At 48.4% G+C, this 23,766-nt stretch overlaps 1 protein-coding gene across 1 annotated transcript in view; it reads left to right on the forward strand.

Moving 5' to 3' along the window:
* The window catches only part of CLPTM1L (CLPTM1 like), a 1,937,019-nt gene that overhangs the window by 473,544 nt on the left and 1,439,709 nt on the right, over nt 1–23,766 (forward strand). The window contains exon 6 of the mRNA XM_078687677.1: nt 11,453–11,570. Coding sequence (XP_078543803.1) covers nt 11,453–11,570 — 118 coding nt within the window. The remainder of the gene's footprint in view (nt 1–11,452; nt 11,571–23,766) is intronic.

Here is a 23,766-nt window from a genome sequence, read left to right on the forward strand (position 1 = left end):
TTTTGTCGCTCCTGTGAAACCTGCCAAGCCAGTGGCAAGTCAGGTGGAACCACAAAGGCCCCCTTATACCACTACCTGTGGTGGGGGTACCCTTTGAGAGAGTTGGGATAGACATTGTTGGACCAATGGATCCCCAAACAGCATCTGGGCACAGATTTATACTGGTGGTAGTGGATCATGCCACCAGGTATCCAGAGGCTATTCCCCTGAGGACCACAACAGCTCCTGTTGTGGCAAGGGCCCTACTTGGAGTTTTCTCCAGAGTGGGCTTTCCAAAGGAGGTACTTTCAGACAGCGGTACCAACTTTTTGTCTGGATACTTAAAAGCAATGTGGAAAGAGTGTGGAGTAAACTATAAGTTCACCACACCCTACCATCCAGAGTGCAATGGGCTTGTTGAAAGGTTCAACAAGACCCTAAAACGGATGATAAAAGGGTTACCTGAAAAGCTTAGGCGAAGATGGGACATCCTTTTACCCTGCCTTCTGTTTGCTTACAGAGAGGTCCCACAAAAGGGGGTTGGCTACAGCCCTTTTTAGCTTTTGTTTGGGCACCCTGTGTCTTGTGAAGGAAGGATGGGAGTTATCTCTCAAAAAGCCTAAACTTGACATAGTGGACTATGTACTTGGTCTCCGCTCCAGGATTGCTGAATACATGGAGAAGGCTTCCAAAAACTTTGAGGCCAGCCAAGAACTCCAGAAAGCTTGGCATGACCAAAAGGCTGTGCTGACTGAGTACCAGCCAGGGCAGAAGGTTTGGGTGTTGGAGCCAATGGCCCCAGCAGCCCTCCAAGACACATGGTCTGGACCCCACACCATAATTGAGAAAAAGGGAGAGGTCACCTACTTGGTGGACCTTGGCACCCCTAGGAGCCCCCACAGGGTGCTCCATGTCAACAGATTGAAGGCATATGTGGACAGGGCAGACATGGGCTTGCTCATAGCTACAGATGGGGACCACGAGGAAGAGAGTAACCCACTCCCAGACCTGTTATCCCAAAACCCTGAGGATGGTTCAGTGGATGGAGTAGCCTTGGCAGGCAGCCTCTCTGACCAGGAGCAATAGGACTGCAGACAAGTTCTGCAGGCTCACAGATATAGGTTTTCATTAACACCCAGTCAAACTAACTGGTGCACCCATGAGGTGGACACTGGTGACAGTCTGCCTCTGAAGAATAAAATCTGCAGGCAACCTGACCATGTCAGGGATTGTATAAAGACTGAGGTGCAGATTATGTTGGAGTTGGGAGTGATTGAGCCATCAGAGAGCCCCTGGGCCAGCCCAGTAGTCCTTGTACCAAAACCTCACACACAAGATGAAAAGAAAGAGATGAGGTTCTGTGTGGACTATAAAGGTCTCAATGCTGTTACTAGGACAGATGCTCACCCCATTCCAAGAGCAGAGGAGCTCATTGATAGATTGGCTTCTGCCAAATTTCTGAGCACATTTGATTTGACAGCTGGCTATTGGCAAATCAGGTTAGCTGAGGAGTCTACGGCCAAAACAGCTTTCTCAACCCCTGGAGGTCATTATCAGTTTGTGGTGATGCCCTTTGGTTTGAAGAATGCACCTGCCACTTTCCAAAGGTTGGTGAACCAAGTCCTTTCTGGGTTGGATGACTTTTGTGCAGCTTATCTTGATGATATTGCTGTCTTCAGCTCCACCTCGAAGGATCACCTGATCCACCTGAAGAAGGTTTTAGAGGCCCTGCAAAAGGCAGGCCTGACTATCAAAGCCACAAAGTGCCAGATAGGGCAGAGTAAGGTTGTGTACCTGGGCCACCTTGTAGGTGGGGGTCAGGTTCATCCACTGAAGTGTAAGATCCAGACCATACAGCACTGGGCTCCTCCAACCACCTAGACACAGGTCAGAGCTTTCTTGGGCCTGTCTGGGTACTACAGAAAATTTGTAAAGAATTATGGGTCCATTGTGACACCACTAAATGATCTGACATCCAAGAAGATGCCAAAAAACGTTCAGGGGGCAGTTAGCTATCAAAAGGCATTTGATGACCTGAAGAAGGCCATGTGCTCTGCACCTATCTTAAAGAGTCCTGACTACTCCAAAGAGTTTATTGTCCAAACAGATGCTTCTGGGTTGGGAGCTGTGCTTTCACAGCTTAATGTAGATGGTCAAGACCAGCCCATTGCTTTTATTAGCAGAAGGCTGACCCCCTAGAGAGAAACGTTGGTCAGCTATTGAGAGGGAGGCCTTTGCTGTGGTTTGGGCCCTGAAGAAGTTGAGACCATACTTGTTTGGCACTCACTTCAAGATTCAGACCGACCATAAGCCCCTTTTGTGGCTAAATCAAATGAAGGGTGAAAATCCCAAACTACTCAGGTGGTCCATTTCCCTACAGGGGGTGAACTTTACAGTGGAGCACAGACCAGTGACTGACCATGGCAATGCAGATGGTCTCTCCAGGTACTTCCACTTAGAACATGAAGACTTATCTGGTCAAGGTTAAGTTTAATTTCCCTGCATTTGGGGGGGGGGGGGTTTATGTAGGAGAGTAGGGTCTGCTTTCCTATGGTCATCCCACTTTTTGCTTCACTGGTTTTCGATTTAATGTGGCTGTGGGCCTGCTAATCAGACCCACAGCCCTGCTGTTCTCTTTCTAAATTCACAACCATGTACTTTAGGTACATCACCAATTGTGATTGGATCACCTTATGACCCCCTGTACAGTTTACTATAGGTACCCAGGGCATAGGTGCATCCAAGGCCTACCAGGGGCTGCAGCATATCTTTTGCCACCACTGGCTGGCCATCCAAACTGACACAACTGACTGATCACTCAGCTGGAGCAAGGTCGTGTAATCACCCCTTTCTTAGATATAGTATACCTATGTCTTAACCTATATCTGGACACATATAAACCTATAAGTCACTCCTATGGCAGGCCTTAACAATCCTGGAGGCAGAGTGCTTGGTTTTATGTGAGATGGTGCTGTAGCATGAGCTGAGCCTGTCTGCAGCTTTCGGAACCATGTCCTTATAGCTGTTCCAGGGTATTGCCATACCATATACTCTTAAGTGCATTATAATCCTCGCGGTTAGATGCTATCTTTGGTTTGGCTTTATCAAAACATGTCGTGTAAGGTGTCATACGCTTTGGAATACTACCACCTCGCCAATTCTGGCGACGGGGGTAGCATTCCACCCTTCTAGAGGGAGAAGACATGTTGCTAACAGTAAACGCGGTTAAAACTAACCAGCACCTCAGCATCACAAAATGGATGCTGCTGACCGAAACTCCGGCAGGGTAGGCCTGGACAAAAGGTTTCCTGTCACAGGGAGGTGTTACACCACCCCAGACAGGAGATAGTGGATTGAGGCAGGGAGGGCGTAGTGAAACTAGACACTGCCTGGGGCACACAAGTGTCCCATGCATAGCCCAGTTCAAACCGATGCTGGGGCACTCCAGCCCCAGCTCTGGCGCGAAACTGGACAAAGGGAAAGGGGTGTAACCACCCCCTTCCTGGGTCCCACCCATAGGAGGGACCTAGCAGGTAATCCAGCCCCTTGATTTGGAATAAAGGTAGGAGCTGTGTCCATAGACTTTAGATAATCCTGACTGAAACTTTGATACGACACTCTGGACCCTTCGACATCCTTCTCGACGTAGAAGACTGGAGAATCTCCCTTGTGGTCAAGGAGTGACCACCCTGTGCAAGCAGGCACCATCAAGCTCTCAACGGTTTGCTTTGTTGCAGCTCCCGCCGGAGCTCGAGCGACAGAGATCGACAAGAACCGGATTCCCAAACATCCAACAGCCCGAGCCACAGCAAAGCTGAGACCCGTGGAGGAGACGTGAGACGGGGGACCCGCCATCTTGGAAAGCCTGCGAAGTGCTTCCCGTGCAGCTCCCGAGGCACCCTCGAAGCTGTGCATTGGGGACTGAGAAGCCCGAACCGCTTTTGCACCGAAGATCACCTCTCCACACTCACCGAGTGCTGCGTGGGGCCCTTTTGCATTTTCCTGCTCGATCACTTGCTCGTTGGCTTGTGGCCTCTGTGACGACGAACCTTCGAATTTACACCGCTGGTCTGGTTGCTCCAGACTGGCCCTTGCTCCCCTGAAAAGGAGCAGCCCATCAGACCTTGCTGGTCTGATCCAGAAGCCATCATCGATTCCTGCGTTGGTTGCATTTGCTAAGGCCTGTTGACTCCAATCCGGAAGCCGACACCGCCGACAGCGAGAACCTTCGTGGGACAGTCCGTGTCCGACTCCTGGTCATCGTCGATGCCCCCGGGTCCATGTGGCAGCGGAGACAAGCTTCACGACAACTACCTGATTGCGCCCGACATCACCTGGTTCCTTCCTGGTTCCTTCCTGGTCTCTGGCTAGTGACCCAGACTCTGTCCCCTCTGCTTTCAGGTACTCTACATCTTCGATCCACCCTTGGATCCAACCGGACTCTTCTCTCCTGGCCGCCTGCAGCATCTTTACCTCCAGGCTCCATAGAACTCCACGAAGACGCACTTTGACACCTATGCACCCGCTTCCTGTGGGTGCGGTAACGCGAGTACTCCGGTGCTCCTGTAGTGGTTTACACCTCTAGTGTCCTAGTTTTAAGTGGTTAAGTTCTAGTCCAGTCGGAAGACTTCCAAATCTGCAACTTTGTAACTTTTACGCGCCATTGACTTGCATTGGTGCACGCGTGTGCATTTAGACACTGCACCCGCATCCTGTGGGCCGCTCCCGTCCTAACTTCTGTTAGTCCAGTGTAGCCCCAGCGATTCTCAAGGCCCTAGGCCTTACCATTGTTCGTGACGTGGTTCTTATACCACTATTTTAGTATATGGTTTTAGGGCCCACCAGGGCCTATCCATATTTGTGCAACTTTTGTATGTTATATGAAGTTCTTTGTTTAACGCGTGTGCTTCTGTCCTCATAAAGAGTACAGTGAATTATTCTAGTAATAAATACATATATTTTATAATATATAACTTGTGTGGTGTCTTCATTTGGTATTAAAGGGATTGCATATGGTAAAACAGCTGGCTTCACATGCCCTTTCGAGTTAAGCCTAACACTGCTTATGTCCATGCTACCCCTAGGATAGCTTGTCTATAAGGTTGACTTACAACCAATCACCATAAGGGTTGTTTGGACTGGTACAAGGTGCTCACTAGAATAGTGAACATCACACACCAGGCCAACTTCTCACATCCACGCTCTATAAAATACAAATGAATATATATATATATACATTCGCCGCCACTGTTTGCTGTTCTGCTGCAATAAATGCTTCCCAAAGGATTCCCCTCTGGCCTCTGCTTTCTTCGTTGTGGAGGGAGGTTTGTTCGTATTTTCTACGCCGGCCAGAAGCGTAGTACAGATGGCCCTACTCACTGAGTGACCCGGACAATACTGGCACAGCGCAGCTTTCAGCAGCAGTTTTGCATCAAGGGATTGAATGATCCGGTGTCCGCCAAAGATGTCCAGGAGGCTCGAGCGGAGTGAGGTACTTACCTCCAAAAGGGTGCTATGTAGTCACGTGGCTGCCCCCACTTATTTGCCGACTTGGGCTGAAGGGCTGAGCAGCACGAGGGGACCTGAGGTAGCGTTTGATGTTACCAGAACTGAGCATGGGGTCATCTTGAAATACAGCCTGCAACAACTGTGTAGCTCGCATCATATTTTATGAAAATCCCACACACCGCCGACCCGGGTGCATAGACATTATGCATGCTGGGAGTTGGAGTTTGCTTAAGGGATGCAACATCCAACAGGTGAGCCTACGATGCTTGGGGGAGGAGCTCACTGGTCTCTGATACTTAAAAGAGAAACAGGACTATTAAAATACATTGGACTCCATTCGGTGCAGGGCGCTGAGGAAGGCACACCGAACGCCGAAATGCATTCGCCGCCACTGTTTGCTGTTCTGCTGCAATAAATGCTTCCCAAAGGATTCCCCTCTGGCCTCTTCTATCTTCGTTGTGGAGGGGGTATATATATATATATATATATATATATATATATATATATATATATAATCTCATAGGGGTCCGTCTCATCCATCACTCCGAGGCTTTAAAGCTCACATTGGGAAACTTATTGAGGAGGCATTAACTTCTAGACTGGAACCAGTGTTGGTGAATATGGCCTCAGACATTGTGGATACATTTAACGCATGTATAGCGGGGTTATTGTCTAAATGTGAGAAATTTGAGCGTTTACTAAATTCACATTTAGAGGGAGTTGGGGGTAGTACTATGTCTTACCCACCTGTCTCGAATAGGCCAACTATGGACACAGTACCCCCGGTCAGTCTTTATCTAATACTAATAGCAATACTCTAATGGTGGGTCAAGAGGGGGTTCAATCGAATGGGAAAGAAGCTGTCACCCTCAATCCTGTTTTACCCACTAGTGGTGCTCAAACACAGGTCAGCCTATCAGAAGGGTACGCTGTCTCTAACTCTTTTTTGGAGCTCCCTCCAGAGGCTGCTCCTCTGGTGGCTGTCTTCACAGGTGTCCCCCCTTTAAGAGAGTATTCCCACGAGACATCACATGACCTTATGACCCTAGCAAGGGAATTGTGCAGCCAACATAGCACCGGTGGATATGATATTGTAAATTCTATCATTATGGCAAGAAGGGTCAGTTGGGTAGGTCGTCGCCCTAAAATCATCCAAGGCGACTGTTTGGTCGTTAATTTTAATAACTACACGAGTCCCCAGAGGTTATTCTGGGATAACTCCGATCTGGATTTTAGGGGTATTAGACCATTACCACTTGGATTCTTTTATCCCCCAGCAAGGCCTATTCACTCTCCCCGGCAAGTAGCGGGGGCATTCCCCCACATGCCCTATAAGCACATGCAACAGGGAAGGGGTTGGGGGACTCCTCATTTTAGACAGCAAAAGGGGCGGACGGGGAGACCTGAAAATACACCCTCTATCTTACCTTTACCGGTGGGCAAGGCTGACAACACATTGACAACCCCAATACCACCGACGGTGTACCAACCAATGGCGGGCATAAGTGTAGCGAATCGTTTCTCTCCTCTGTCCCAGATGGAGACAAACGACTGACTACCTGTGGACGTCAGTGGCCCGGGGAGGCAGATGGGAGACCCTGGCATCAAGGCTTCATGTAAATTGCTAAGCTGGAATGTGGCAGGTATCAGAAGTAAAAGTTTGTACCCAATCTGGTTGCAGTTTATTAGGCAGTATGATATTTTGGCGATTCAGGAAACATGGGATGCCTCACATAGTTTTAGCCTGGACGGTTACTGTAGCTTTGTTAAACCTGCAGCAGTAGGAACAGTGGGTAGATCTAGGGGTGGTCTTCTTTTCCTAATCTCATTAAAACTAGCGGGCATCTTTAAAAGAATAGATACCCCCTCGGCCAACTACCTGATCCTCGAATGGACAGTCCCGGACCAGCCAAAACTTTTGCTGATCAACTTTTATAATGCAAGGGAAGGAGACAGTAATATGCCGCACCTCAATTCCTTGGACCAATTTTTGTCAGTCTACATCGTGAACCAGACCTCTGTATCTGAGAAGATACTAATGGGTGATTTTAATATCCATCCTTGTCCATGGGATTGTTATAGGGAGGACCAGGAAGGATCACTGAGTGGGGGGGCTTCCTCACTTTGAACACAGTAAACAAGGTGAAGCTTTGGAGGAGGTCTTATCAAACCTTAATTTACTGGAACCAGGCAGGGAGGCTGGGCAGGAAAGGGACCCCACTTTCACAGGTCAGGGATCATGTACGGTGATTGACTACATCTTTTTCTCCCCTTTAATCCTGGGCAGGTCCTTGGGCTATAGAGTGGTTGAATCAGTATTTAGTGATCACAACCCGGTCATGCTGGAGATTGAGCCTAGGGGATTGTTTGCTACTCACGAGGGAAGTGGGGCTCCACGGGGGATATCCACAACAGACCAAGGCAGGCGTATTAAATGGGACCTTGTGGTCCCTGAAACCTTCTTTGAAGATCTGGCCCTCGTAGCAGAGGATAACTTTGCCATCTGCCTGGACGTCTCCGCTCCAGCTGAGGAAATCATAACAGCTTACGAAGCCCTATGTAAACAAGTAGCGGGGAATTTACAGGCAGCTAACAGAACATACCACAAGAAGCCCTATAAATGGTTTGATTATTCATGTACTAAGGCCCACAATGCACTCTTGGAAGCTCTTAAGATGAGGCCTAGAGACAAGGGTATGGTTGCCCTATTGCGTAAAGAATATAAACTAGCCATTAGTGGGCGGAAACAGACAATTAAAGAGGAAGCTTGGAATGATCTCCAAGCCGTCGATGTCCTAAGGGACAGTAGAAAGTTCTGGTCTATTATAAATCAGCCCTTCCTTAAAGAAGGCGAAAAGAGAGACACAGACTGTGTAATACCCGACGACACCTGGTTGCAACATTTTAAAAACATTTACGCTGATACTGATCAAATAGAGCCTACCCAAGGGAGTGAGGCCTCTACTGATTCTTCTGCCCCGTTTGTTTTCCACGTGGCAGACGTAGAAAGGGCAATTAGGGAAATGGCCAATCATAAGGCGCCTGGCCCTGATGGGGTGCCTACAGATCTTTATATTTTGTACCCCCAGTTTTGGGCAAAAGTGCTGACTAATGTTTTTAATGCGTCTGCTTTTGCAGGCTTTCCATCTTCCTGGTCCACCTCGGTTATAGTTCCGATTTTTAAGAAAGGGAGCAGAGGGGACCCAGCCTGCTACAGGCCAATCTCCCTGATAGACTCTGCAGTTAAAATCATGGGCAGAGTCATTCTGAAACAATTGGGGGATTGGCTAACTGCTAGGGGGGTTCTCTCTAACCTCCAATATGGTTTTAGAAAACACAGAGGAACTATAGATCAATGCTTAAATTTGTATCTCATCACTGGGAAATATACTTCTGTAAAGTCTGGCTATTTATACCTAGGCTTTATGGATTTGTCCTCGGCGTTTGACCTGGTCAATCGGTCGAAATTATGGGCCAGTTTGCGTAACATGGGGATGGATGCATCTTTGGTTAACTTTCTTAGTGACCTCCATCAGGATCTCTCAGCCAAAGTGAGGACCACATCAGACGGCCGATGCACTGGTCCCTTTAGCTCGAGGAGAGGGGTCAGACAAGGCTGTATTCTGGCCCCTCTCCTCTTCACTTTGTATATTAATACCCTGGATGACTCTCTAGTTAGGGCAACGTCGGACGTTCCGCGTATAGGAGGAGCGGGAGTTCCGGCCCTCCTGTACGCGGACGACGCCGTTTTACTTGCTCGAACAGGCATCGGCCTGCAGAGGCTGCTAGATCATTTTGGCAGCTTCATGCAGACTTAAAAGTCAACAGCAAAAAATCGCACGTGATGGTAGCAGGTATCACATGAAAGAAGTTAAGGGTGAGAAGTTTTACATGCATGGGTGCAGAGGTCACAAGGGTACCAGTATTTACCTACTTAGGGGTACTATTTGATGAGAAAGGTAACTGGGGCCCGCAATTGAAACAGAAGTGCAATGCTGTTTTAAGATCCACATCAGCACTACTAAGTTTCTCAAAAAGGCTGGGAGCGAGGCCCATGGAGGCCATGCTTAAAATATATAAATCTAAGTGCCTAGCGATTGCCTCATATGGGTCGGACGTCTGGGGATATGTCCCTATGAATACAATTCAAGTGGTTGAAAACAAGTTCCTCAGGTCCCTGCTGGCGGTTCCACAATCATCTCCTACTCTTTCCGTACATGCAGAACTAGGTATTGGTTTTATTGCTGATAACTTAAATATGGCCCCGGTCACTTGTTGGGTGAAGACATGGATTAATGAGGAGATTACCCTAAATCATTCAATCCTGAAAGATTGCCTAGCACTGGATAAGGCAGACAGGATACCCTGGCTGGCTTACGTTAGAGCGGCGTGTGCCAGACTGGGTCGCCCAGATTTGTTTACCTGCCCAGAAAAGCTAGAAAAAGAGGACTTGGCCTGGGTAAAAAAAAGTTTCATTAACCTGGCGCAGCAAAATAGGGAGGAACAGGAGATTAGAAAACCGGGGGTTAGAAGAATGTATATTCTGCAGACTTCTCTACTTATTGAACCCTACCTGAAGTTAGTCACTAACCATTTTCACCGCTTTTTGTTGGTTAGGTTTAGACTTAATCTAATTCATTTTATTTTGGGGGATTTTCCGCAGTGGGAGAAACCGGAAGAAAGTGTTCCCTGTACTTGTGATAGTTTTTCGCCACAGGACACTCTCCACCGTGTAATGTTTTGTGAGAGGTTTGCAGCTGCACGGAAATTTTTTTTACTACCAATTCTCCGGGAAGCAGGCTTTGCACAAGTGAGGCCAGCCCTTATGTATTTGCAAATGTTGGGTTCCACGTGCATAGTTTTTAGCATAGCCAATTTTTTGGTGGCAGCGGTCAGGTCTAACAAGAGCAGACCATCCTTGTCAGTAATCACATAGGAGGCCCTACCCATATATTTTGTACATAAGATCTCTAGTGCTAAAATTGAATGATCTCTGGCATGATAATCGCATAGCAACCATTGTGAACTTAGATTTAGATAATTTTAAGGTCCGAAACCTCTGTGTGTATATATTTATGAAATGAAATTTTTTAAACTGTTATTATATTTCAAGTCAGTTTTTAATGTGCTTCAAATGTGTCTATCTGTTTGATGAATGCGATATTTTATATATATATATATATATATATATATATATATATATATATTTATATATATATATTGCGCTCCAATTCTTGTCAATTTTCGGAAGATTTACCCACACTCACGGGTTTGCCGTTTTTAGAAAAGGTTGCTTTATTCACAGACAGACGCCCTCGCGTTTTGGCACTCAGCCTTTCTCGATGTCGGTGGCCACCAAACACTGTTATGATTTTAAACCAAATTCATCGCAATCAAGGAAGGACTACACGCTAATCAGCTTTTACATAGCGCCATATTGGAGTGGTGTATTATTTACAAAGAGAGGTCTCATTCAATACATATTGCAATTATATACGTATGTAACTCACTCCTGGTACAAGTAATCGCGAATCATGAAATGTGCATATATTATATACATTTTAACATACATATATTGTATTTACACGAATTACTTTACAACCAAACAACAATTCAGCCGTGATAATCGCATAGCAACCATTGTGAACTTGGATTTAGATCATTTTAAGGTCCGAAACCTCTGTGTGTATATATTTATGAAATGACATTTTTTAAACTGTTTTTATATTTCAAGTCCGTTTTTTAATGTGCTTCAAATATTTCTATCTGTTTGATGAATGCGATATTTTATATATATATATATATATATATATATATATATATATATATATATATATATATATATATATATATATATATATATATATATATATAATCTGTAGTTCGCCTATATAGATTGCACCATAACTCGGTTTTTTAAATTTTCTGATAATGAAACATCATGCATTTGTCATTTATATTTCAGATGATAAACCGTTCAACAACTGAGTTACCACTCACAGTTTCATATGACAAAATATCTCTTGGAAAGCTTCGGTTTTGGATCCATATGCAAGACTCTGTGTACTCCCTACAGCAGTTTGGTAAGAAATTATAAGAAAAGTTGTCTGCGTACAAAGTGATAAATTATGTTTCTAAACAGGCAATGGGGCAGGTGAATATTAGTGTTTTGCAAGTTCCCATTTCCCGCAGGGACTATGAAATGATATGAAAGTACTTTCTACACACTCATCTTTTGTGTCCCAGTGCATGTTGGGTAACTTACCAGCAGAATGTTTGCTGTTGCCTTGATACCTGCACTGTCTTCAACCAGGCTTCAGAAGCTCAAATATTAAGTATATGCATCTGATAGACTCAGCTTCAGATTCCATACCTTGGAATATTCCCCAGATGTCTCGAGATAGAAAATTCTGAGAAGTATACCTTTGTGTCGGTAGGTGATGTCAAACGGCTCTGCATCTGCATAGTAGACATCGGTTACTATATAGCCCCCCCCCCCCCCCCCCCCCCCCCCAAGCACGCTGACATCAGTTATATTCTTTCCACGCCAACAGTGCCGATCTAGAAGAGCTACTCCAGGTATATTTTGACAATTTTTTTGTTTTGTTTTTTACAGTCTTTTTTTCTCTTCTCCTAGTGAGCTAGGTATGTCCCCTAAAAAGCCAGCAGTGTTTAAACCATGTGGGGCCTGTCTCAGACAAATGTCTCTGACAGACCCACAACTGGTTTGTCTGGGGTGCCAGGCCACAACCTCAGGAACTGTCCCGACTGCCACACTATGAATCTGAAGGCAATTCGGTAGACAAACCCCCAGATGCATCAAGAACCCATTTTGCTATTCCTTAATAGCGAAAAACAACCATTCGCTATTAAGGAATAGCAAAATGCAATGCATGAAGAAGTCACTAAAAAAAATTGTGATTTCTTAAAATTCCTTAATTGCGACTCGCAAATTGCGAGTCGCAATTAAGGAATACCTCCCCATTCATTCCTATGGGCCTAGAGGCTCATCGGAATGAATGGGAAGACATTCTCAATTTGCGAATCGCAATTAGCGAATCGCAAATTGAGAATGCGATTTGAAGGGTGCAGGGGTGTCCAAAGGATATTGATCTGTGCACATATGTTGCGCACACACATGCCCTAAGGGCATGTGTGTGCGCAACATGAAACTTTTAAAAAAGCACTTTAGTGCACTTTTTAAAGTTTTTGCAAATTACCATGAAGTTCAACTTCATGGTAATTTGCGAGCCCTATTAGCGAAATCGCTATTTTTAAACGTTAATGCATTGCATTTAAGGAATCTCAATTTGAGATTCCTTAAATGCAAGTAATCGCAATTTTGCGATTTCTTAATTTGAGATTTTTACATTTGGGATGATGCATCCCAAATGCAAAAATACCGGTCGCAAAGGGGCAGATTCTGAGAATCTGCCCCTTTGCGAGCGGATTTTACCTTGTTGAATCTATGCCTAAGCTCCTGGCATCCCTTCATCAAAAGACTCCGCACCGCTCCAAGTTCTGGTGCGAGGAAGGTCCCGCACACGCTGAGTCATTCCAGTCAGTTGTTGTCACGGTCGATGTGGTTGTCAGGTAATTCCCACAAACAGAAGTAATTTAAGAAGTCGAACGCTCTTTGACTTCACCCCATAGGTCCAAGTTCTCAGATGAGGCACAGGAACGACACCACAAATTAAAGCGCTCTTCCTGCACCTCCCTAAACTTCCTGTAGCCAAAGCGACGCCTGCCCAACTCATGGAGTTTTATGAGGCCATGTATTTCATATCTTGGTGTGAGGACCCCTCTGGACTGCCCTTGGCTGCCCCATGGTTCTGGGAGGTGCACTTCTAAAACAGGCTCTCTCTCAGCACCGGTCTGGCCTTCTGGTTTCATTCCCAGATCTGACCTGACTCCGGTCATGAATTTACCTTCGCTAGGGTTTGGCGGTGCTGAATCCATAATCAACGGGATCCAAGCGTCCGCTCCATTCTGATACAGTGCCTTATTTCCTTGGCAGAGACCCTGGCCCCTATGAAGATCATTTGGCCCTACTGGATGATGATTACAGGTATAAGGAGCTAGGGGGCCCAAGTGGCCTGGTGTCTCCTCCTAGTGTGTCTACAGAGGAGGGAGCATCTTTTGCTATGCTGGTGAGCAGGGCGGCTGTGGCCCTCGACCTTCAGTGGAAGTCAAGGCTAATGTACTGACAGAGGGGCTTCAGCCTGGGCTATCCCACACTGAAAACCTTTACTGTTCTCTAACAAACCCTCTCTGATGTCCTGCTCCGGCCAGGGCCAGCCCATCACAGGCACCCCCTTGCACAGGGTGATTGCACGTCACCACCAACCCACTCCAAGGGTCCCAGCTTTCCTCACCTTGAACCTTAACCCTGAGAGCCTTGTGGTGCAGGCCTCAACGTCCAGGGTAAATCCCGCTACTTTCCCTCGACTCCACTAGACAGAAAATCCAAGAGGCTGATACCTTTGGGAAGAGGATTTCTTCTTCTACCAACCTTGCACTGCCTTGGGTGAACAGCATGTGCCTCATGGACATATATAGCTACACTGTGTGAGACTCAGTTATGCAAGGGCTACTCAGAGGAGGCTAGAGCTATTCTGAACCAGGCTATTGCTGATGGCAGGGACACAGCAAAGTTCACCATCAGATGCTGGCTGGACACAGTAGAATTGATGGCAGGACCATTGCTTCATCGGTGGCGCTGCACTGCAACGCCTGGCTGAGGTCATCCGGCTTTTTGGGGATGGCCAGGCATCCCTGATCGATATGCCCTTCGATGCCACTTGCCTTTTTGGCGACAAAGCAGACTCAGCGCTTGTGAGCTTCAAAGAGAAAAAAGTCACCACCCAGTTGTTGAGGCTCATCATGGCCCCACGTCAGCCACACTCTTCCTTTTGCCACTTCTGTGATTGCTCAGCTATGTCCTTTTCAACAGAGGCCCCAAGGCCAATGCACCTCCCAGCCTTTTCATGGCCACAGACGTTGTTCCCACAAGTCCAGTGGGAACCAAGGCCAGAGGTCTGCAGAGTCTGCCACCCCTCATAGCCCCCCGCAGCAGCCTCAGCCTTAAAATCTTTTTAGTATGCCCTTGCAATAACACAGACACACTATTGGAGGCAGGACCACCTACCCCAATGGCAAGCTATTACGGCAGACTCCAGGTGCTCCAAATTGTTGGGCGGGGTTACGCCCTCTTACTCCTAGCTGTCTTATCCCCATGCCACCGTTTCCAGATCTGCTGATGGCGGACCATGTCTCCTTGTTGCACCAGGAAGTGCAAACTCTTTTGGTCAAGGGAGCCATCAAGAGGGTCCTGGCATCAGAAGTAGGTTGTGATTGTTATTCCTGCTGCTTGATGACTGGCTGCTGAAGGCGAGCTCACCCCAGGCAGTCGTCACCCACCTCTAAACAATGGTAGATCTGCTTTCTTTGCTGGGGTTTACTATCAACATGTGAAAGTCACCCCTGACTCATTCTCAGACAAGCTCTTTGATTGGAACCATTTTGACATGGTGCAAATCTGTGCCTACCTGTTGGAGCTGTGTAGTGTAGTCCCAAAAAGTACCCTGTCATGCAGGACCTACGACGTTTACAGATAACATGTACTGTGGGTCTGGTGGCAGTGTAGTGTAGTTCCTATATTCCCAATAGGCTCTGCGCATTGGAATAACATAAACGATAGTTGAGATGTAGGACTTAGGTCGACTATGTCTCTATTGAATATGTTAGACTTAATTATGAATTCCAGCTAGCTCAGAGGTCACTAGACACTTTCTCGAGTAAACAGGAAGGTGTTAACTTTCCTGAATAGACAAGAAGGGATTAGTTTCTGACAACCGCATAAACATGACAACTTTGCTCCCTCCAGAATAAGGAGTATATCTCCAGAGTCGCGTAAACAATAGATAACTATTTTACTCAGTCAATCGTGCATGCTTAGTTTCACCAGAAGCGCAGAGAAATAGAGAGACGGGCGTTTTTAATAAAAGAGGTTATTTATTGAACAGCCTCTTTCTCATGCAAGAGAAGTGAGTTGCCACAATTGCAATACTTGTTATAAAGTAGAGTGCGTACAGTAAAAGGAGTATTATGAAATAATACTGTAAAAGCATGGTATGGTTTCTAAGCCATACGGTGTTTAAAATAGATAAAATATATACATAGATAAAACCATGACTAAACGTACTCAACTGGTGCTTCTAAGATACGCCTACCCCAGTGTACCTGACCTAAGCCTAGTACGTGGGAAGGAGTAAGTGAGCTGCAGTGTAAGTGAAGATAGTTTTTGCCAAGAATCTGAATCAAGAATTCTCTAAGGGTGGGGGGCGTGGCCAGCGGCATGAAGGAGTGAGACTTGGCTCGGCTCCCGGCCCGCTGCATAACTCCGGCGATCATTTCCACCTCAAACTTCGTTAAAAACTATGCAACTTTCACCGGCAGCTTTGCGGATGTGCTGACCGCGATAGAGCCGAGTGATTTGCCGATAGAAGCCCGAAAACTGCCAGGGAAGGAGCGGCGCTCGGAGCGGCGCTGCGCAGGCAAGATGGCGCCTGTGGAGCCGCGAACGGCCTAGCCCTGATCCGAGCTGAGCCGCGGCACACCGGCCTGCGGAGCCCGCCTGCGGACGGCGTCGAGAGACGGGGAGACCCGACGGAGACAGAAACGGGCGCCCGCTCGGCCCCCCCACACCCGGTGAGTGCCTGCCTGGGTGGTGTGGAAGATCGGCCTGGTGGCGGAATCTGCCCCGAGGCAGGGGAGCCGGGACCTGGGCTCGGCAGTGCTGCCGAAGAGGCCGCGGAGAGCGTCGCTTGCCCCCCTCTCCTCTCCCCCCCCCCCCCTCGTGACTGCGGGCGGTGGGGCGAGCCGGAGTGTGACGGAGGCCCCGTCGCTGTGGGGGTGAGAGGGGCCTGATCAGTCAGCGGCCCCCAACGTACCGGACCCTGGGTCACCACAGACAGCCTGCAGCTACCGGAACAGACTTGGACTCCCGAGGGCCCCCCGCGCTCCGCCGTGAGTGCTGCCAGGTATGCTCATTCCGCTGGAGGGCAGGTCTGCCGTGGAGAGCCCTCCCCACCTGCCTGACCCCTGATCCCCCCCGGCTGCGTTAAACGGTGGTGCCTAGTGCTCGGACACTGTGTGGAGGACGGGCGCGCTGCGGGAGAGTCTCTTGGCCTGACCCCCGCCCAGTGTGCAGTCCCCCCCCTCCTGAACATTGTATTTGACCGGTGGAGAGATATGGGGAAACGGGATCTGCCTGCACGAGCTGCTAGGCAAGAATCCATTGAACACTATACTATGACGAAATCGCAGAAAGAGCCGCCCCAGAATCCCCCGGAAAAACACGCTGATATGGCCGTGCTCCTGGAGGCGATTCAGGCCTCCAGAATTGATATTAAAGACTCCAAAGCAGCGCTGGAAACTAAAATAGGCGAAGTGGGATCCGAAGTGCTGTTGTTGCGCCAGGACTTTCGCAACCTTACGGAGAGGGTGACTACAGCGGAATCCAGAATCAGTGAAACGGAAGACTCCGTCACGACCCTCCGCAGGGAAATGGCGGAACTGCAGGCGTCACACCGGCAATTGCTCTGGAGGGTGGATGACGCCGAGAATAGGGCGCGACGGAATAACCTCCGCTTCGTGGGCTTTAGGGAGGGCATTGAACGGACAGGCACGGCGGCCTTCCTTCAAGACTGGCTGCGTACCACCTTCCCACATACCCAGTTCTCTAACTGTTTCGTCATTGAAAGAGCGCACAGGGCACTGCTGGCAAGACCACCGGAGGGGGCGAGGCCGCGGCCGATCATTGCGCGCTTTCTGAACTACGCAGACAGAGACCTCATCCTCCGTGAAGCCAGAAAGGCGGGTGAACTGAACTTCGAGAACTCGCACATCATGATTTTTCCGGACTATAGTCAGGATGTCCAGAAGCTGAGAAGGTCATATGACTCGGTCAAGGCGAAACTCCGAGACCTACATATCTCGTTTATGCTGCTCTTCCCGGCTAAGCTGAAGGTGATGTTCAAAGGCAAGTCGCACTTCTTCAACCGCCCGGAAGAGGCTGGCAATGGCTGGAAGAGAGACCCCTGCTCCGAGAAGCTGAGGAGGAGGGCCGCAGGATCCGAACGGAGCTCGCGGCAGCTAACTTTCGGAGAATCTCACCGAAACCCCCGAGATCCCAAATCCCGCGAATGCGGCGAGGCTCACAACCGTCTCCCTATCTGAACCCCCGCTTGGCTGGATGAGGAATAGAAGACTGCCAGGCCTCCTCCGCTACCTCCGGACATCAGGAGACAAGTGCCGGGGGACAAGCTCCCCTGCACTCATCGGACATGGGAGAACTGGACAATGGGACACCGTCGGAGCTGGATGAAGCAACGGACCGCTCGACACATCCGCTGGAGGTGCTGATCCGGGAGATGGAGCAGGGGGCGACTGGCGGAACGGAGGAGCAGGACATTGATACACAAGACTCAGTCGTGAAGAGGTTTGGGGCCAACATCCGTATCGGCAGCACGCCGATGCTGATACCAAGCAAGTTGTACTTACTTTTCTTCTTTTCTTTCATTGACTCGATCAGTTACTTGAGGGTTGCTGCTGTGAGACATATGGTCTGGTTCGTTCCAGATACGATAGGACTCGGAGCACAACGCACTCACAGGGTCGGCAGCCCTTGTGGAACTCTCGTTTGAACCCTGGGGTTAGTTTGATATAGGATCTGGTGGGTGGGCGACAGACCTTTACCGCCTGAAAGTCCTAGTTGTTCATGGTTGCATGGATGGGCTGGATGGGGGAAAAGGTGGGGAGGGGGGTGGAAGGGGGGGGGACAGTTACTACAGTTTTTTGCCGGGAGGGGTCTTGGTTTGGGGAGTAGGGGGGAATATGTTGGTTATCTGCAGTCAAGTGGTCTGGTACCTTGTGAAGTCTTCTCGTACTGGAGGTCCCCTGACCTCAATGCCCGGATGGCAAAAACACTATTGGCATATGCTATGGGTACTGAAAAAATACAAGTCCTGACATGGAATGTGAATGGTCTGGGTAGCAAAATAAAACGGGGATTGGTGAGTAACTATCTAAAGAGAATAGGCCCGGACATCGTTTTTTTTGCAAGAAACTCATCTTAAGGGCACGGCCTGTGCATTCCTAGCGAGGGGTAGGTATAAAGTGCTGGGACATGCGGGTTACACGACTGGCTCCAGGGGGGTAGCGATTATTGTTAAGAATACTTCCCCATTTCGTATCACCCGTACATGGGGGGACCCACTGGGAATGTGTATAGGGGTACAGGGGACTTGGCGTAGGCGCACCTACACTCTTGTTTCTGTGTATGCACCCCCGCAGTTACAGGCAATGGCGTTGAAGAAGCTAGACACCTCGGACTCTATACAGTTAGTGGGAGGCGATTTTAATGATGTGATGGATAAGGGTTTGGATAGATCAGGGACGCCCAACCTCCGTGGACTCCGGACTCCCCTCGCACAAACAATGTCCGAAATAGGCTTGACCGATGTTTGGCGGCTGCTACACCCAGACGCTGCTGCATACTCCTTCTACTCGGCTGCACACAAGGTGTTTTCTAGGCTGGATTATATCTTCACACACAGGCAGGAACTTACCGTGGAAGACACGGCAGAATACCTGGCGAGGGGTCTCTCTGACCACTCGCCACTCCTAGTGTCGATGGGCCGCCCTGGGTACAGAGGTGAGGCCTTGTGGCGTCTCGCCGCCTGGGACCTCACAAATAAAGCAGTATTTAAAGGCATTAGAGCTGATGCACGGGTTTACTTGGCCGAAAATGACGGATCGGTGGATTCGGCAGTGACCCTATGGGAAGCACTGAAGCCAGTACTGAGGGACAGAATAAACTGTAGATTAGGGGAGGAGAAGAGAAAACGGCAGGAGGAGGTGGGGAATGTTGAGCGGGAGATAGTGGAGCTAGAGAGAGAACACCTACGTACTAAATGCACCACGGCACTTCGTAAACCTCTAGACACCCAGAGGAGATATCGGGAACTAGTCTCAGAGGAGGCTAGAACGCAAAACCTGGCGACACTTCACCGATTGTACGACGTGGGGGATAAGTCGGGCAAACTTCTGGCGTGGCTTAGTCGTAAGGAGAGAGCGGCGAGATGGGTGGATGGAGTCATGGACGAGACAGGGAGAACGGTGTGCTCAGACCCCCATATTGCAGACACGTACGCGGCTTATTATGAGCGCTTTTGCGAAGCCAGACCATTGGGCACGTGCGAAGACGCCCATCTCTACTTGTCACAAGTCGCTCTACCTGTGGTGGACGATGTGGCCCTACCAGTGCTAGAGGCCGACATCTCCCTCGAGGAGGTGAAAGCCGCCATCTCGGGACTGAAACCGGGCAAAGTTCCGGGGCCGAATGGCTTCCCTCTGGAATTCTTTAAGGGTACGGCTGATATCCTAGCCCCCCACTTGAAAAACCTCTTTACTGAGGCGTGCCGGGAGGGAGGCCTGCTGGCTGACCTCGCCATGGCGACCATAATCCCGATACATAAGGAGGGCAAACCACGCGAGGATTACGCCTCATACCGACCCATTTCCCTGTTGAATACGGAGGTGAAGATCCTGGCCACGGTATTGGCGTGACGGATGAAGACAGTAATGCCTGACCTGATACACCTAGATCAAACTGGATTCTTGCCGGACCGGGCCACGAAATTCAACCTCAGACGCACACACAACTGGCTGCAGGAGGTGAGGGATAGGGAACCGCCACACTGGTTCCTTTCCTTAGATGCCGAGAAGGCCTTTGACTCAGTGCACTGGCCGTTCCTAGAGGCCGTGCTGCAAAAATTTGGCCTCGCCCCAAAATTCAGTGCGTGGGTCCGCCTTCTATATACTAACCCGCGCGCCAGGGTGAGGGTCAATGGTAGGCTCTCTCGCGTAATTAATATTCAAAGAGGCACCCGACAGGGCTGCCCTCTATCGCCGCTTCTTTTCACACTAACAATTGAAGTGCTGGCGGCCAGGATTAGGCAAAACCACAAGATCTCAGGTTTCCGAGTCGCTGACACGGACGACACGCAGGAAAAACTATCCCTGTACGCGGACGATGTCCTTTTATACATCACTGACCCAAAGAACACAGTGCCCGAATTGTTCAGAGAGCTGGAACGCTATGGCAGTTACTCCGGTTATGCTATCAACTGGCACAAATCTGTCCTCTTTGACCCCAAAGGAGATACCAGCGGAGAGGCGCTTCCAGATAAGCTGGTAGTATCTGAGGCAGGCTTTCAATATCTAGGGGTATACATCACGCTAGACAGGCAACTGTCGCGCCGCAACAATGTAGAGAGGATGCTCGTGAACTCCGCATCGGATATGGATCGTTGGCGACAGCTCCCCTTGACGCTCCTGGGCAGAGCAGCGATGTATAAGATGATAGTGTTACCCAAGTATTTATACGCCTTGCAAAATGAATATTATATGCTCCCAGACAGCATACTACGTAAAATTCATGCGGACCTTCGAGCTTTTATATGGTTGGGCAAGCAGCCGAGAGTAGCGTTGACCACACTCCAGCGCCATCAATATAGTGGTGGAATCTCGCTCCCTAATCTTGAAGCCTACTATTGGGTGGAACACATATCCCCCATTAACGACAGGCTCCACGCTCCGGCGGACCACCCCACGTATGCGCTGGAGCGTGACAAACTATCCCCGCATAATCTGTTGTCGTATTTATATGGAAGATCAGCGACGAAATCGCTGCTCCCGACCACAAGCATCACACTCCGAGCCTGGAGAATGGCCACAAGACGCACAGGGTGGGATAAGCGGCCTACCAGGCAGACTCCGCTCTGGCACTGTAGGTGGCTCCCCGAGCTGCATAAACTTACCGGATTTAAGAGATGGGATGATATTGGGATATCCACGATCGGAGATGTCGTTGCTAGAGGAGAATTGAAACCCTTCGCGACCTTACAGGCGGAATATGGTCTCCTTCGAACACAGTTTTATAAATACACCCAATTGCGACATGCGTGGAGGGCACAGGCTTTGAATCTTGAAGGCCTTCCCGAGTATGCCCCGCTGGAAGGTAGGCTACTACAGGAACGGATACCGAATAAGGCTGTATCACTCACATACAAAACACTTACCAATAACATGCTGGGGGACCTGGCAAATCTTAGAGACAACTGGGAGAAAGATGTAGGCACACTTGAGGATATCGACTGGGACACAGTTCTAATGCACCCTAGGGAGGTGGCTATTAAATCCCGGCTCCGTCTTATTCAGTACAATGTACTACACAGAACATACTTCGATAGGGTGAGATTATTCAAAATGGGGAAAACCTTAGATGACAAATGCCTAAGATGTCAGCTTGAGGGAGGGGACTTCTTTCATGTAATATGGGCGTGTGATAGAATACAATCCTACTGGACCCTCATATTTACTGAACTTAAAGATGTCTTGTCTGTGCCGCTTGAACAGGAGCCCAAGCTAGCCATCCTGGGAATGACTAATGATGTTGATCTCCCGCGCCCTCTGCTGGTGTTCCTGACCTTGGCGCTGGTAGTGGCAAAACGGGACATTGCAAAATATTGGGGGGCAGGGACTGTACCTGCTGTGGAAGAGTGGAGGAGAGGGTTGGACCTTTATATGGCAGCGGAACGGGTGACGTATAAAGCGAGAGGTTGTCCGAATAAGTTTAAAAAGGTCTGGTCGAAATGGAGACACTATCACGGGTTGGATGGAGGGCTGGGAGTGGGAGGCCCATGATCACGACTGATGCTGAGGGGGGGTCGAGAGGGAGCTGCGGTGCCCGTCATGAGTTGAACCTGATGGAACAGACACACATGGATGGACAAACATTACTTATACTAATTGTCTACCGGGCGGGGTGGGGGATGGGGACTGAAGGATATGGGGCCACTGATATGACTGCGCAGTTAAGTTCTGAACAAGAGTTGTTACGCTGATTTTCATGCATACTATGCTGTTTGTTCTGGGGGAGGGGGGAGAAGATAACAGAAAATGCAGATGCCTAGATGGTTTACATGAGTGTCTCCTCTGTTAAGTTGCTGGTGTGTGGAGGAAGGACCACTGATTATGTCAGATTGTTTTTTTTGTTGTACGTCCTGGAGAGACCCGGAGGGCACTGGTTCTACTTTGAAATGTACTACTGTTTTATTTTGAAATGTGTATGATAATGCGGATCTGATCCCATCTGAGCTTCTGCAATAAAAATTTATTTAAAAAAAAAAAAAAAAAGAATTCTCTAAGGGTCTAACCAGCACCGTACCTTGTTTATAGAATGAAGGAGGTCTTGTATCTCTCTCTCTCAGGACTCGATCTCCCAGCAACCCGCAAGTGTGACCAGGAAACACTGGAGCTGGATTTCTCGGCAGGAGAAAAGACAGCGTCTCTCTCAGTGCGTCAATGGGAGGGTCGGCTTCTTTCGGCACTTGCCACAGCAGGGCATCGGGCAAGTAGATAGCTGATCTGCTCCAAACCACCGTGTGTTTTGCTAGGGCAGATGCTGGTATATTTATACCTGGAAGGTGCCGAGTTTTACATAAGGTTGGACATAATAAGTCACTAAGAACTCGCAATTCTTTTAGGACTCCAGGAGTTCTAGGACAAATCAATACAGAAGCAGGGGGAATTCCCGGGCTGCTGGAGGCTTGGTTTGTTTAAGAACGCGTTGTGCTTTCTAGGAGTCTATGGGAGTAGCCTTGCCGTATTTGGACTGCATTTGCTATGACTTAATATGGATATGATTCTTATGCCTTTATAAGGATATGATTTGTTATAACCACATAAGGGCATAAATGGGAATATTTAAATAGGGTCCTAGATACGTTTACAACACCCACTACACGTATAATGTCCATCATTACTAAATACTAAGCAATTTTAAACATATGACTATGCATGTGTTTTCCATCCCACCTCAAAATACATAAAATGCATTTGAAATGGTATATACACGAAAAATGAGTAATATACTGTACGTTTCCAAGCAGTGGTATCATTCAGACAATGCATATATTGTACATTGGAAAGTTGATTTGAATGAATCACGAAAATTACATTTATGAAATGGCTCTTAATACAGAAGAGAAGGTCGAGACCATTTCATCACATATTTATACAAGAATGTACATGTGCTAGAGGCTAAATAAAAATATTGTCTCTAGAGTTTCAAAATAGAAATCTTGTTCTCTAAGAATAGTTCTACTTTAAGCAGAGTATCATGTTCCAAAAAAAGGTAAATATTTTGGGAAC

The sequence above is a fragment of the Lissotriton helveticus genome, chromosome 4_1, assembly GCF_964261635.1.
Source record: "Lissotriton helveticus chromosome 4_1, aLisHel1.1, whole genome shotgun sequence".
Taxonomy (NCBI): domain Eukaryota; kingdom Metazoa; phylum Chordata; class Amphibia; order Caudata; family Salamandridae; genus Lissotriton; species Lissotriton helveticus.